The 16,116-nt window shown below is 41.4% G+C and overlaps 1 protein-coding gene across 1 annotated transcript in view; it reads left to right on the top strand.

The window, feature by feature from the left end:
- Positions 1-15,827, top strand: part of tlcd1 (TLC domain containing 1) — a 48,145-nt gene extending 32,318 nt beyond the window's left edge. The window contains exons 3-4 of the mRNA XM_048612354.1: positions 12,243-12,304; positions 12,458-15,827. Coding sequence (XP_048468311.1) covers positions 12,243-12,304; positions 12,458-12,850 — 455 coding nt within the window. The 3' untranslated portion in view covers positions 12,851-15,827. The remainder of the gene's footprint in view (positions 1-12,242; positions 12,305-12,457) is intronic.
- The last annotated feature ends 289 nt before the right edge of the window (positions 15,828-16,116 follow it).

The raw sequence follows: 16,116 nt of genomic DNA, 5'->3' as shown, positions 1-16,116 counted from the left end.
GCTGCCAGACCTGCTGAGCTTTTCAGCAACTTTGTTTTTGTTCCTGGTTGTAATTAAAATGCATTCATTTGGGATTGCATTTTGAGAAATAGAAATTGTAACATGCTGCTAACAGGGATGAAGATGGTAAAGGTTGATGTCCTTTGCTGGTATCACATTGACTTGTAATATTGGACAAGCTTGATGTCTTAAAATCCCTGCTTTTCTAGTCTTCAACCTCAGGTATATCAAGTATACCAGGTATACCAGGATTGGCAATTAGATTCTGATGGAAGCATGATGCCTGCTTGCCAAGGGGGGAATATGTAGCCTACTTAGGGAGATGGAATTGAGGTATAAATTAGCCACGAGCTCAATAATTGATGGGCCAGTCTTAGTTTCCAGTATTTACAGCGATCTTTATATGTTGGTCACACGTTGAAAGATCAGAGCTATTCCAAAACCAATCTTCAGTCAGTCAGTGATACTTAATTGAGTAATATTTGCAGAAGCACAAATATTTGAACCACAATTCAATCATTCTGTAATCCAGTTCATGTAAAGTTGCAGTTAGAATCCATTTTTGGGTTGGTGTTCCCTGTACTCTGAGTAGATGTGAGAACTTATCTTTAAACATTTATTTGTAGCCTTTGATGACCAATCCGTTCTTGGCCAGGCCCGTTTTGCTGAAATGTCTTTCAGAGCCAAAACAGCATCCCCAATACTGCCACCCTCTCCCGTTCATATAGAATTCCCAAAACTCCTAGAACTTTAGCTGTTTCATGATAACTTCCTGTGCAGCACTATGCAATGTCTCAAGATGTCGCATTAGAGGCATGTTCTACATTGTCCTGCCTTAATCCTCCAAAACCCAACCTGTATGTCAATCTCTCTCTTTGTCTTTAAAGCTATTTCTGAAAACCCAAAATTCAATTCTTTGACCACAAGTTTCCTCTTCCCAGTTATTTCTTCTTTGCCTCAGTCAATGTCTGTTTAATTTATTACACCTCTGTAAAGGACCTCAAGAGACTTTTCTACTTGAAGTACTGTTGCCCATTACATCAGGTACCTAGCTACTTGTGGCTAATTGGGAAACCAGATTGCATCTCACATAGGGAAATGGAACATGAGTAATTGTCACTGTCAGTGAAAATATAATTTCAATACTCATATTCCCACTGCATATGTATGTTCTTTAACCTTTATATGCATTCGATGGCAAATTGTCAAAATTAGGTTCTGTGGGTGTTTTGGAATTGTGAATGTTTTATCTCCTTGATTATGAAGTGGTATTAATGGAAGCTGTGTAAATGTAACAAGTGAAGCCAATTTACCCCCATACTGTGTACAGAATGAGGTTTCTATTAAAATTAATGCAGGCGGATAAAATAGTGTTACCTCGGCTAAGGCTATGGTTAGTCAGCAATTTCAAATATTAAAGGTATGTTCATAAATGCAAGACATTCCTCATGCAGTCTTTGTCTAATTAGTAGCTGATTGCTACAGTACCTGGATTGGGTTGTTCATCTCTTAAGATAACAGTTTCAGATAAAACCTGTAGTGCATTTTCCAAAAACTACTGTATGAACAGATATACATTTTAAGCTTATGAAGCCATCGTTTACTTAAAACAGTAGCAGTTTAAGACATCAATGATTCCTTTAGTTTAAAAGACAAAGAGAGGGTGAAATTGTTCTCGGGTAGTAGCACAAACTGGGCAATAGCAGATTGGCAGCCTATGACATGCCTCTCAGTTCTCCTTTCCATCAACGTCAATGTGGATAATGAAAATAGATTCCGCAGGCACCTTGATGCAAAACAAACACAGGGATCCTTTTGGCTATCGTAACCCAAAAGTATTTGCTGAACTGCTTCAATACTGTAAGGTGGCAGATATGTCAAATTCCACATGGGATATGTAGGCTTCGGCGAGTGTATGTAGGGATCTAAGCGGTTTGTACAGACCACACAGGGCAAATAGACATTCCAGAGAGTTACATGAGAACCCAAGAATGTCATACAGATCCTACAGACTAAATGCAGGATATATTCAGTTCTGCAGAGGATATGCATCATCACAAAATAAATGGTGGATAATAGGTGTCCATGACTGAACCCTAAACAGTATATTTTTTAAGAAAAGTTTTAATGAGCTTAAAAATAATGTTAATCTGTACCTTTGGACACTTCATAGTACTTAATCATAGAGCTGGTGCTTTCCTTAATTGATACAAGTATGCCACAGCACTCTTAAAAACTAAATTCCATTTGCCAGAAAAGTATCTAAAACACACTTACATATTGCATATTATAAGAAATACTAATATGTATTTTTAAATTTGCAATAATTTAGATTGGTATGAACTATAATTATGTATTAATAAGGACTGGTCTTAAACACACACAATACAAATCTAAGTACCTGACAGTTTTACTAATGAGAGTGCTTTGAAGGAGGGAAAGTGAAAATGGAGAAAATAAATGACAGTGCCCTTCAAATGCGACACAGCCTGCAGCGTTTAACTAAAGTAAATTCTGTTCCTGTGGAGCCCAGCTGCACGTCATTGCTAAGGCTGCATAACTGAATAGGACAGTGGTACAGAACTGTACTGTCTGTGGTATTATAACTTTAAATTGTTGCTGGTCATGTCACACTGTCTCCATTGTTCGGCCTCTAATGAACCCAAGTTACTCCATTGTCACACCACCTCACTGCAGCAGACCCCTGCTACTCAACAGAGCCTTAATTGGCAAATTCATTAAAAGGTAATGACTCCATTTAGGTTTTCTTAAATATACTATGCAAATATAATCTGGCTTCTTAAGCTAAAATGACATGCTTTCCACGTTTTTATGGTACTACAGCTTAATAATGCCTTGACAATGAGGGAGAAAATGGTCAGTAAATAAGGCATGCAGAAATGAAGAGGCTGAAATGTGCAGTAAAGCTATTGACTATCATCTCTGGGTGGATCTTACATCAGAACATGGTTTTCAAATGAAGGCTTATACCCGAACTGACATTCAGGCTGACTGATTGGTGACCCATTTGCTCCACTTTTTTTGGGGAGAGAGGGGCTGGCAGATATTAGGCTCCTCACTCTGTACCAGGAAAAGGTTCTTGGATTAGCTGGAGAAGACCATGACTGCTCATGTCATGATGGGAGACTTCAGTGGCTAATTAACTCAGTGAACGTCATTGGGCTGTGCTGCACTGCTGTCTCACTCCCACCAGTGCTAACTCATTCTTCATCTAAAAAAGCTTCTATCCCTCTTAGACCACAAATTTAGTTCTTCTGTCATGCAGGCACTGGCAGCACCCAGTGACCTCCCGGCTAAGAAGAGACTGCCACCAGAGGTTGTTGGGTCAATCTCTACTTGTGAGGCTGGAGCCTCTGAACGCTCAGAGGATACACTTGCACAGCTTTTATCTGTATCTTCCACTGGGTCAGAGACTCTCTCCTTAGATTGGATTTGGAAGCACGATCCAGTGAGCAGATCACTGACACGTCTCTGCAGTTGGCCTAAGGAGAAACATCCAAGGTTTCTGGCTCTCAGAGGACTGCTGGAGACCAGGTTCCTGTTAGGCCCCAGGCAGAAGATGGTTGCCTGGTCACAGCCATTAAGGTCTTGAAAAAATGCAGACATGGGGGGAATAGCAGGCAGGTTTTGTCTGAGGCAGTCAGGAAGCGTGATCGAAGGATAGAAGTATTCACCAACATTATCACTACCAGGCTGGCTCCAGCACTTGTGCTTTCAGCTTTCTGCCTGGACAGGCTGGCTACTGCCATGAAGACCCATATCCAGCTCACTCTCTGTCTGCCGGGTATGCACACAAACCTGCACTCCATTCCTTTAGACGGAGATAGTCAGCATCAATGGTAAGGAAGTAGGGGAGGCAATGGCCTAGTGGTATTATCACTGTGCTGTTAATCCAGAGACCAAGGTAATGTTCTGGGCACCCAAGCTCAAATCCTGCCATGGCAGATGGTGGATTTGAATTCAATAAAAGTCTGGAATTAAGAGTCCAATGATGAATCCATTGTCGACTGTCAGAATAACCCTTTTGGTTCACTAATATCCTTTAGGGATGGAAAACTGCTGTCCTTACCCAGTCTGGCCTACATGTGACTCCAGATCCACAGCAATGTGGTTGACTCTTAACTGCCCTCTGGGCAATAAGGGATGGGTGATAGTGCTGGCTTAGGCAGAGACACCTCCATTCTGTGAATGAATAAAAAAAATTGGTATGAGGGACCTCAGTTTCACTCCAAGTGCTCCTTCCTCCAAGGGAGACAGCAACCACATAGGACCTTCAGGTGCTTCCTTGGACACTCCCCCATCTGGATGTGAACTGAAAACCTGCAGAGATTCATGCCATGGAGGGTGAGGCTGCACCTTTTGGTAGGTTCTGGGACCTCTCAACCCAAAGGTATCAGGACTGCTGAAGGCTTCCAGGTTAACAAGACCAACCACACAGTAGGCTTCCTCAATCTCAGCTGCAGACATTGGGACTGCATTTAGGTACAGTGGGAGGTAGTGGCAGAAAAAAGACTTCCTGGGAGCACATTAGTGTCACAAGTGCACAAGTGGTAAATTGTAAATAGCCTTTCACTTTTGTAAATTTACCTGACTTGCACTTTTGCAATGTCTGTACTAGTTTAATTTTCACTGTCAGACCCAGGTAAGTCATATCCATGTGACAAATGAGCAGCCTCTTCAGATATCCCAAGGATGGAAGAGGTGGTAATGGCCAAGCATTGCACATCTCTCACAAGCAACCGACTGTTTTACTGTAGATGCCGTCAGATGTCAGGGAGTCCTTGCCCATGATGCTGAGGAATGCAGCCAAAGCATTGCTCTTCAATGGGACAATACTGAGGCTAAATACAATGTGCAGGGATTGTGCTAGGGCCTGGCCTGCACACATCATTGCATATGTACATCCACCCTAGTTGCCTTTGAGAAGGTGGCAGTGAGCCAGCTCTTGAACTGCTGCAGTCCATGTTCGGTGAATTGACCCACAATGCCCTTAGGGAGGGAATTCCAGGATTTTGACCGAGCAACACTGAAGGAACTGTGATATATTTCCAAGTGAGGATGGTGAGTGGCTTGGAGGGGAATTTGCAGGTGGTGGTGTTCCCATGTGTCTGTTGCCTTTGTCCTTCTAGGTGGAAGTGATCATGGGTTTGGAAGGTGCTGTCTAAGGAGCCTTGGTGAATCTCTGAAGTGCACCTTGTAGATAGTGTACACTGCTGTTACTGAGTGTCACTGGTGGAGGGAGTGGATGTTTGTGCATATAGTGCTATTCAAGTCAGCTGCTTTGTCCTGAATGGTGTCAAGTGGGGAGTATTCCATCAAGCTCTTGACTTGTTTATACCTTGTAGATGGTGGACAGGCTTTGGGGAATCAAGAGCTGAGTCACTCACCTCAGATTTCCTAATCTCTAACTGCTGTTGTAGCCACTATGTTTATGTGGAGAGTCCAGCTGAGTTTCTGGTTAATAGTAAGCCCCCAGGATTTAACAAAGAAGGATTCATTGATAGTAACAACATTGAATGTCAAGGGTGATGTTATATTGTCTCCTTTTGGAGGTGGTAATTGCCTGGCATTTCTGTGGTGCAAATATCACTTGATGTCACCAATTTTCCTAGTAGGGACACAGCCACTTCTGCACAGTCCTCACAACCCCTTTTGACCAGCCAGCAACACCCACATCTCACCAAGTGAATACATTTCTAAAAAAAATCACACATCTCTTCGGCCCTTTGCTTTCATTCATTCATGAGATGCGGGCATCGCTGGCTGGGGAAGCATTTATTTCCCATTCTTAGTTGCCTTTGATGAGAGATTAATGGTGGGGGATTTAGTGCTGGTAACACCATTGAATGGTGGTGGTTTATTGTCTCATATTGGTGATGGTCATAGCCTGGCATTTGTGGTGCAAAAGTTACTTGCCATTTGTCAGCCCAACCTGGATATAGTCCAGATCTTGTTGCATTTGGACACTGACTTCTTCAGTGTCTGAGGAGTTGTTAATGGTGCTGAACATTATGCAATCATCGGCAAACATCCCCACTTCTGACCTTATGATGGAGGGAAAGTCATTGATGAAGCAGCTGAGGATGGTTGACCCTAATACACTACCCGGAGGAACTCCTGTAGAGATGTCCTGGAGCTGAGTTGACTGACCTGTAACAACCACGACCATCTTCCTATGTGTCAGGTATGACTCTAACCACCAGAGAGTTTGCCCTCGATACCCCTTGATTCCAGTTTTGCTGGGGATCCTTGATACCACACTCTGTTGAATGCAGCCTTGATGTCAAGGGCTGTCACTCTCAGTTCACCTCTGGAATTCAGCTCTTTTGTCCATGTTTAAACCAAGGCTGTAATGAGGTCAGGAACTGAGTGGCCCTGGCGGAACCCAAACCAGGCGTCACTGGGCAGGTTATTGCTGAGCAGGTGCTGCTTGATAGTACTATTGATGACACCTTCCAACATTTTACTGATGATTGAGAGCAGACTGATGGGGCAGTAATTGGCCGGGTTGGATTTGTCCTGCAAATTATGTACAGGACATTCTTGGGCAATTTTCCACATTGTTGGGTAGATACCAGTGTTGTAACCGTACTGGAACAGTTTGGCTAGGGGAGCGGCAAGTTCTGGAGCACAAGTCTTCAGTACTATTGCTGGAATGTTGTCAGGGCCTGTAGCCTTTGCAGTATCCAGTGTCTTCAACCATCGAGTTGGCTGGATACTGGTATCTGTGATGCTGGGGACCACTGGAGGAGGCCAAGATGGATCATCTACTCAGCACTTCTGGCTGAAGATTGCTGCAAATGCTTCAGCCTTATTTTTTGCACTGATTTGCTGGGCTCTTCCATCATTGAGGATGGGATAATTTGTGGAGCTTCCTCCTCCAGTGAGTAGTTTAATTGTCCACCACCATTCACGACTGGGTGTGGCAGGACTGCAGAGCTTTGATCTGATCTGTTGTTTGTGGGATCATTTGCTGCTTTCGCTGTTTGGCGTGCAAGTGGCCCTGTTTGGTAGCTTCACCAGGTTGACACACATTTTCAGGTATGCCTGATGCTGCTCCTGGCATGCCCTCCTGCATTCTCCATTGAGCCAGTGTTGATCTCCTGGCTTAATGTTAATGGTTGAGTGGAGGATATGCCAGGCCATATGGTTACAGATTGTGTTGGAGTACAATTCTGCCGCTGTTAATGGCCCACAGCACCTCATGGATGCCAAGTCTTGAGTTGTTAGATCTGTTCAAAGTCTGTTCCATTTAGCACGGTGATAGTGCCACACAACGTGATAGAGGTTATTCTCAACGTGAATTTCCAATGATCAGCAATGATTTCAAGGTCACCAGTAGATTCTTAATTCCAGATTTTTTAAAAATTGAATTCAAATTCCACCATCTGCAGTGGCAGGATTTGAACCTAGGTCTCCAAAACATTACCTGGGCCACTGGATTAATAGTCTAGTGATAATACGACTAGGCTATCAGCTTCCCTTACTCAATGCCACTAGGCCATCACAGCCCCTTAATACCACTAGGACATCGCCGTCCCTTACTCAATAACACTAGACCATCACAGCCCCTTACTCAATACCACTCAGCCATCGCCTTACCTTACTCAATACCATTAGGCCATATTTGGTCTGAGAGCAGGCCTGATGATGTGAAGCTGGAAGTTTACTGATGCCAATTTGTGTGGGAGGTCATGGAGCTTGACATCTTTCGCAGGGATGTTGTTGTGAAGAAAGTGGATGATAGTCAGGGCAAGCTACAGCCATAGTACCTGACTGTGATTTACATGTCAGAAATTCCTTTCTCGGGGAAGGAGAGGAGAAGTAGAAGTCACGTATGAATAACAAATTGGGGAATTAATGAGAGATAAATCCATGGAAATTATAGGTGTTTGCCACTCAATGGCAAGATTCTGAAGGCACACCATTTAGGGCACATGTGGAAAATCACAAAACAGTTTTTCAATGTTGAGGCTCTGATTTTCTCAATAACTCCCTATTTTCTAAATTTTTGCCATTGCTCACACTACACCAAGGAGGAGGAAACTCTGCCCTCGATATTTTTAAGTCATGTATTTATAGACTGGGTTCTAATGCCTCTGACATGTGGGGTCAATCACAAACATAACAGATCTTTACCAAAGTCCTTTGGACTTTCTATTTATTTCAATGAATGGATAGAGTACTCAGGGAACTGTATTAGGGTCATGTATTACAGGGTGAATTTTATATTTGTGCTCCATCCACCCTATATATTCATGTACTAAAGGGTAAAAATCTAATCCAATCTTTTATGTGCTTCATACATTGAAAATCTTAAGTTTAAAGTTTTTCTAGAAGACCTTATATGGCAAAGAGACATTCAAGTTTTGTCTTATCGTTGGAGAATTTGATACAATCTAATGTTCAAAGGATTTAGTATCTTTCCTGTGTGCCGATACCATTTGTACAATTCCCCCTGCCCCCTGGACCCTGCAAAGGCTAGGACCAGAACACTGTGAGAGCAGATACCAAGGTAAAAATCCATAGGGGAATGAGAAAAGCATCCAGAGATCAGACAGAAGCATTCACACTTTGTATCATGGCCAGGTGAGCATTAAAAAGCTATTTGACAGCAATGAGTGGCCAGGAGGTGAGCAAGGAAGATCTTGAGTGTAACATAGAACAGTACAGCACAGGCAGATGACCTTTGGTCCACATGCCTGTGCCGACCATGATGTCATTCTAAACTAATCCCACATGTCTGCACATGGTCCATAACTCTGTATACACTGTCTGTTCGCATGTCTGTCTAAATGCCTCTTAAATGGTGCTATCCAGTGAGGAATTGGAAATAGTCACTTGACATGAGGAGCCAGATACCTAGACTGCCATACGGCTGGTTCTGAAAGAATTGTGAAGCAAGTGTCAACCCTCCCCACTTTACTGAACTCAAAATCCTCTAGGGGAAGCAGAACAGTTACTACAGCACCGGCTAATTTGCTGCAGCCCAAGGGGAAAGAAAAAACTGTATATATTTATGCAGAGTGTGCCTACACCTGAGGTTGCTTTCAGATGTTGTTTAAAAAAAAATCAGAATTTCCTGAGGCCATTAGCTTTCATCAAGATTCTCTATCAGTTGTTCACCCCCTTTTATTTGCGGGACTAGGCAATTCAGTTATAGGATGGATCAAAGGTGAGGTCAGGCTTGTTCCCATCTGACTGCTCAGCTGGTGGCAAATTGTGAATGAGTCAATGTTTCCTTCAATCAAGCCCTGAGTATTTTTGACCGCAGCCATAAACACAAATCCTCTGTAATTGTAGCATCCTGCTGTTGCTCTGGCTGAGACCAGTGCATTCATTGCTGACCTGACATCAAAACTGGGATCTACTAGCTGGGGCCAACTCAATTTGGCCCAAACAATGGTAAAAATAAAATTGGAAGTAGCACCTGATGTAACCCACAAAGTGATTACACAATGCCATCATCCCATTCTATCCTTTTATGTAAACAAACCAGGTAAAAAAGTGTTTTGCAACAACCTCTGAAAACGTCTGTGCAGTAAAAGTAAAATTGTTTGAATTTCTTCACATGTTGCTACATACAGAATGCACCTGACATTTCAGATTCATTCCCAAAAACAAGTGATAAATTAGATAAATGTATGCTCTCATTGTAGTCTCACCCTCTAAGAGCGCACACTAGGAAATAGTGTGTCCACCCTTAAAGATTCTAAATGTATTAACCTCCTAGGAGCAGACAATTGTGAAATTTATCCTCGTCTGTGAAAATAACATTTGACTTTCAGACCGGCAAAATATACTTAAATATTTTAAAAATTTCTGTAAAATGTTATGGTGGTTTTGCGATATGTTCATTGTGAGACCACTTAATCTGTGAAAACAGCTAGCATTTCATTTGAAATTTTTTCTGTGAAATGCTTTCTCTAATTTGGGTTGCTTCCAATTCTGTTGACTCACCTTTTGTACTGATATTTTCAAAATGATTCATGACTCTCAGTTGGACAATGAAAATAACACAGTGACAGTTTACTGCTAAAAATAGATTATCAGGCAAATTGAATTAGGCTACTTTGAATTCAGGTGAGTAGAAGCTACTTTGAGTTATACATTGCCAAAATAAACTTGAAGAACTGCAGATGCTGCAAATTTGAAATTGCTGAAGAAACTCAGCAGGTCTGGCAGCATCTGTGGGGAGAAAACAAAGTGATATTTCGGGTCCAGAACTGAGTTCTGAAGAAGGGTCACTGGCCTGGAAATGTTGACTCTGCTTTCTCTCCACATTTACTGCCAGGCCTGCTGAGTTTCTCCAGCATTTTCTGTTTGCATGCCAGAGTAAACTGCTCAGGCTGGATGTTCCCAAGACTACACAAAACAGGTGTCAATTCTGTATCCAAGGGTAAACAGTCACATTTTTCATTTAGACGCCCCTTAAATTGGCATGGAGGCGGGATCCCAGTCTAGTTAAAGGCATGTGGCAGATGGGGTCAGCCTATCAAAGCTGGGTATTTTCAGAGACCCTTGATATGAGCTGTAATGGATGATAAGTATTGAACAGGTGCTTCAACATGGGGCAGGGCTGCCCTCTCATCCATCTTTTGAAAACTTTAATTGTAAAATGCTAACTGCGGTATTGCTGGGCTGCTCTTGCACCCAGACAGGAGAGAAGGGAATCCATACCTAGACTCATAGAATCCCTACAGTGTAGAAAGAGGTCATTCAGTCCATCGGATCCACACTGACCGTCCCTGTCCTGCAATTTAGCATGACCTGTCCACCTACCCTGCACATCTTTGGACTGTGGGAGGAAACCGGAGCACCCGGAGGAAACCCACGCAGACATGGGGAGAATGTGCAAACTCCACACAGACAGTTGCCCGAGGCTGGAATTGAATCTGAGTCCTTGGCACTGTGAGGCTGCAGTGCTAACCGCTGAACCACCATGCCACCCCAGTACACCAGACACCCCTTCCCTTCCACTCCCTAGCTGGCATCATGTGCCAATCATTAGGCAGCTCACCTGGTTCCTGTGAGTGTGGGCCAGAGGAGGACGGCTGCAGAATTCTTGTCAGCCTCCTTTAATTGCAGTTAACAAGGCTCTGAAGGAGCGTAATTGAGGTCAGTTAGCCCTGTCAGACCCAGCTCTACCTGCACTAAAATGGCTGGCACTGTGAAACTGGCATGGTGGCCACACTGGTATTTGTTTGGTCTCTTTCTGCCCCAATTCCCGGTATTCCATAGCTTGAAAGTCTTGTTGCGAAAGTTGAGCTACAATAGAAGTATGAGAGGAAAATTTCAAAAACACGAATTGAAAGGCATAATACTGTGTCTGCTAGGAATTGTAAATAAAAACAGAAAAAAATTGGCGAAAAGAGCAACAGGCCAGGCAGCATCTGTTCAGTGAGTCACTCTCCTCCTGACTCTCCAAAGCTTATCCAACTTCTACAAGGCACAGGTCAGGAGTGTGATAGCATATTTCCCACTTGCCTGAATGAGTGCAGCTCCAAGAAGTTTGGCACCATCCAGGGCAAAAGAGCCCACTGAATTGGCACTATATCCACAAGCATCCATTCTCTCCACCACCGAAGCTCAATAGCAGCAGTGTGTACTATCTACAAGATGCACTGTAGAAGTTCACCAAAGATCCTGAGGAAGCACCTTCCAAACCCATGACCACTTCCATCTAGAAGGACATGGGCAGCAGATATATGGGAACACTACTACCTTCAAATTCCCCTCCAAGCCACTCAGTATCGTTAGCTGGAAATATCTTGCCATTCCTTCCGTTTTGTTGGGTTGAAATCCTGGCATTTCCTCCCTAAAGGGATTGTGAGTCAATCTACTGTGCATGGACTGGAGTGGTTCAAGAAAGCAGCTAATGACGACCTTCTCAAGAGTAACTAGGGGCAGGCAATTAATGCTGGCCCAGCCAACGACTCCTACATGCCATGAATGATTGATTGAGAAACATTTTTTTAAAAACCAAGTCTATGTTTCAACTTTTGTCTTCTGATGAAAGGTCACAGACCTAGCACTGTTTTTCTTTCTCTCTCTTTAACTAATAATGTCTTGTCTGGATTTTGTTTTTGCTCCATTTTCTGTCTTTATTTCAAAAACATGAGCCACATAAGTCCAATTGTCTACAACTTAGTAATATCAATATATGAAATAGATAAGACTGCTAAGTGCACGTTTATTTCTATTGTACTTCTGGATTTCAGGTCTGTACCTGGTGCAAAATGATTTTCTGCATGCAAAACTTATGAAAACCCATGTTGTTATTGTGAGCTTATAATTATGGAGCCATGATTTTTCAAATAAATATATGCAAGAATTACACTAAACCCAGCCAGAATTGGTACAAATGTTTGGAAGTAAAGTAGCTCACAATGAGAATCTGATTGTTGCCATCTAACAAGATCAATTTTCTCCTCAGGTAATTTCCACATTCCTGTATATTGTGCTGACCCATTATTATGTTGCTGGTGCCGTCGTTGCATTGTTTGTTGAGATAAACAGCATCTTCCTCCACACCCGACTGCTTCTGAAACTGGCAAATGCACAGACCTCTCAGCTATACCACTACAACAAGTACATCAATGTCTTCACCTATATTGTTTTTCGGCTGCTTGCTCAGTTTTATCTCACTTGGTACGTGCTGACGAATTTAAGCATCCTCCCCAACTCAGGCTACATTAGTCTGAACTTGAACGCAATGAACGTCATGATCTTGGTTTATTTCTACCGTCTGATCCGCACAGATTTCTTCAGGAAGCCGAAGCACTACTTACAGAATGGCAACAACAACACAAAGTTTGTGGATGATTAAAAGATTCGTGCGTTTGAAAATTATGGTTTGAAATGGAGACAGATTTATTGAATTAATTTAAAGCTGGACTAAATACATGAAGCAGAATACCTTAAATTTTAACTGTTTAACTGCTGTCTGTCCAAGATTGCATTTCTAATGTAATATATATAATGGGGTGAGTTTTTAGGCTGCTAAGGAAGGAAACTGATGGAGCCAGTACACATGCGTGTTATCTTTATTAGTCAAAATGGCTAGATTGGGTAGGACAAGAAATGTGACAAAAAAAATTATGGTGTAATTGTAAGGATAAAAACTGTGTACATGTTTTCTTTTAATTTATTGTAATAAGGGAAATAAAAGATACAAGTGTATAATACCAGTAAGGAGCCTTGACAGAGCTCCATCAGACACTAAGCATTATTATCCAGAGAATGGATGTGCAATATGGATGAGGAAGGTTCATGTTTGATACCCAGTCTGATCACTGTTGTGACGGTGTTGTGGTAATAGAGGTAGTCACAGTGCTTCTGGGTTGTGGAGCTAATAAAGAACTGAGATTCCTGCCTTGGATCGACCAACTGGCAATCCCTTCTGAAAGTTCAGGTGGGTGACCAGATATAGGGGAAGATTGTTGGGCTTGGCTGTGGCAAATAATCTGTCAATACCATCGACTCTGTAGTTTTGGAGTCTTGGCTTACGTGCATTTAGTGAGATAGGAGTTATCACGAGCATGTGGGCAGGCCTCAGCCAGGGAAACTGTCTGGAGCAGATGTGGGAAACATGCACAGCTGGTCAGGAAACCTGCTACAGGGTACTGTTGGCAGCATCCTCCAAGATGTCTTAAGACAATACTTAAACATCTGCAAATGTTACTTTTTTTTTAAAGCACCTTCACCTTTGCAACCAGTTGAGCTACCCAGAAAGTGAAATAATGCCTCTGCCATTCACAGCAATATCAGATATGGGGACAGAGAAACCTCTTATCACAGGCTTGCTAACACTGCATATGCTGGATGCTGGGAAATCCATCATATGATGTATTCATATCTATTTAAGGATAACATTAACTGCGCAGCCCATTTTAAAGGCCTAGGGTTCCTCAAACAAAAAAGTTAGACTGGGCTGGAGAAGTTCTTTAAAGAGATTTTTTTGCCTCAGTTGGCTGAAGTAAGACAAACTCCATAATGTAATTTCAGCAGAAAATCTCACTATCCAAATTCATGCATTATTTCTGGCTACTTGGATGAGGTACATAGGACATCTAACTTGTTCACATAATACAATGCCAAAAAAACTGATCTTTTGTTATGCTACAGTAGTCACTGTCCATGAGCAGATGTCTTCATAGCATTATGTTTGTGTTAAGTAATTTGTGTTTAACTGCATTTGTAGAATTAAATCTTACCTGTAAAACTGATGCAAAACTAATTTCATTCTCTATGCGTAAACAAAATTTGCAATGGAGAACAGTAAGAAATGTATGTTTTTAATAATAGCACAGCTCGTATGTGAAAAGGGTGCAATCAACTGTCTACACAAAATGGAAACAGCAGTTATGTGTAGCCCTCCTTTTTAAAAGGCAATTTCTGCTGTCTTGCAAGGAGATTGAGGAGGTAATGTGATATTTTTAATACGTTAGCATTACCTGTTAACATACCAGTGCCACTGCTTTGATTATGTGCACTATCATGCTGAAATGCAATTTTACTAAACTTTTTCACTATATCTATATTTGCAAGTAAAACAGGTGGAAAGAATTTATATCTTGCATTTTTCAAATCTTCCAAGTATGTTTATTCAAAGTTTCAGAGGGACTGCATTTCACCTGCCTTCTTCTACTGTTCCAAAACTTGCTCAACAGGAAATTGTATCTTGCAAGTCCAACATTCCTAAAGCAATGTGGCCACAAATGAATATCAGATGGCTAAAAGCAAAGACGAGTTTAAGGAGAGGAATTGACATTAACACTCTCCTGTGTGATTTGTAGCATTATTGGAATAGCTCAGACAATGGCAACCTAGAAGTTTTGCCTTGGTCAAACAGCTCTGGCTTTATTTTTAAGGCATTCCAGAGCTCTTGTGGACAATACACAATCCCAATTATTTATCTAACTTTTATTAATGTTAAATGCAAGGCTTTTTAATGTCTGTGACAATAGCGTTGCCCCAACATCTGTCCATGTGTGAACCCTGCATAATTATATGTCATTTCCTCTCAAATTCTGTAGAATTAAATTAAGCATTACAGTCACTCTTTGCTGTTATTTTACTAATAATACTTTCTAGAAACGTCCAGTTGCAGCACTGCACTCCTCTTAGTTGAAACTTGTCTTGTATGGTTTCCATAGCTTTGCCAAAAGACAGTAATGGTTATTAATAGATAAAATCATTTCTCTTTTATAGTTGTATATGACACTGATTGACTTCTTGTGAAGTACTAATGCAACTCAATGCATATGTTAAGTTAGATTGACAAGACGAATGATCAATGTTTATGACACCTGAAAGCCCAGCAAGTATAACCGTGTGCATTGTTGCTTGTGATTTCTTTGTTATCAGGCAACTGGTGCAAAACCTTCTGCCAATAACATAGCATTCAAAACAGTAAGCTTATTCTGTTCCAAAAAAAATGTTAAAGAGTTGGTCTAGAATATTATAAAACCAAGTATGAATGAGGTGAGTTACTCTATGAGTGACACTATCGTTAACAGAATATTGAATATCTAAGGAGAATCTGCTGTGTTATGATAAAATGTGGTTCACTAGGGCGGGGTAAATGTAACTATTATATCCTTTTTAAACCAACTGGGATGATAGGCAGATATTGGGCTAGTAACGATCTGCTTGAACTAGTTTGGTGAAATGTATGTTCTTTTCATTAAAATTGTTGGTGCTGCTAATAATGTTTGTTGCCTTGTATAAAAGAGAGTAAAATGTAGAGTTTTCTATGTTTTTCAGAATCTTTGACAAATAAAATTACATTCTGTGAACTTCAATACATTATGTTGTCACATAAATATTTTACGTTTTCCATTTTAAAAAATAATATTCCTCTAGACATTGCTAATATTTTAAGTATAGTACTGAGCATGAAATATCACATGTTAATGCTGTAGGTATTAAGAATACATGAATGCCACAGTTTTATTAGTTTGTCTGAGATCCATTGTCTGAAGGATTCTCATTTGCACCAGAAATACTATTATCTCATTTTTTTTAAAAAAGTGATCGGCATCTCTGTTTGTTTTAGAATCCTGGTCCTTTTATCTCAGAAATTCAGCAGTA

Source organism: Rhincodon typus, chromosome 26, assembly GCF_021869965.1.
Source record: "Rhincodon typus isolate 14 chromosome 26, sRhiTyp1.1, whole genome shotgun sequence".
NCBI lineage: Eukaryota > Metazoa > Chordata > Chondrichthyes > Orectolobiformes > Rhincodontidae > Rhincodon > Rhincodon typus.
The sequence above is the reverse complement of the archived record's forward strand: the minus strand, read 5'-3'. Positions and strand labels throughout refer to the sequence as shown.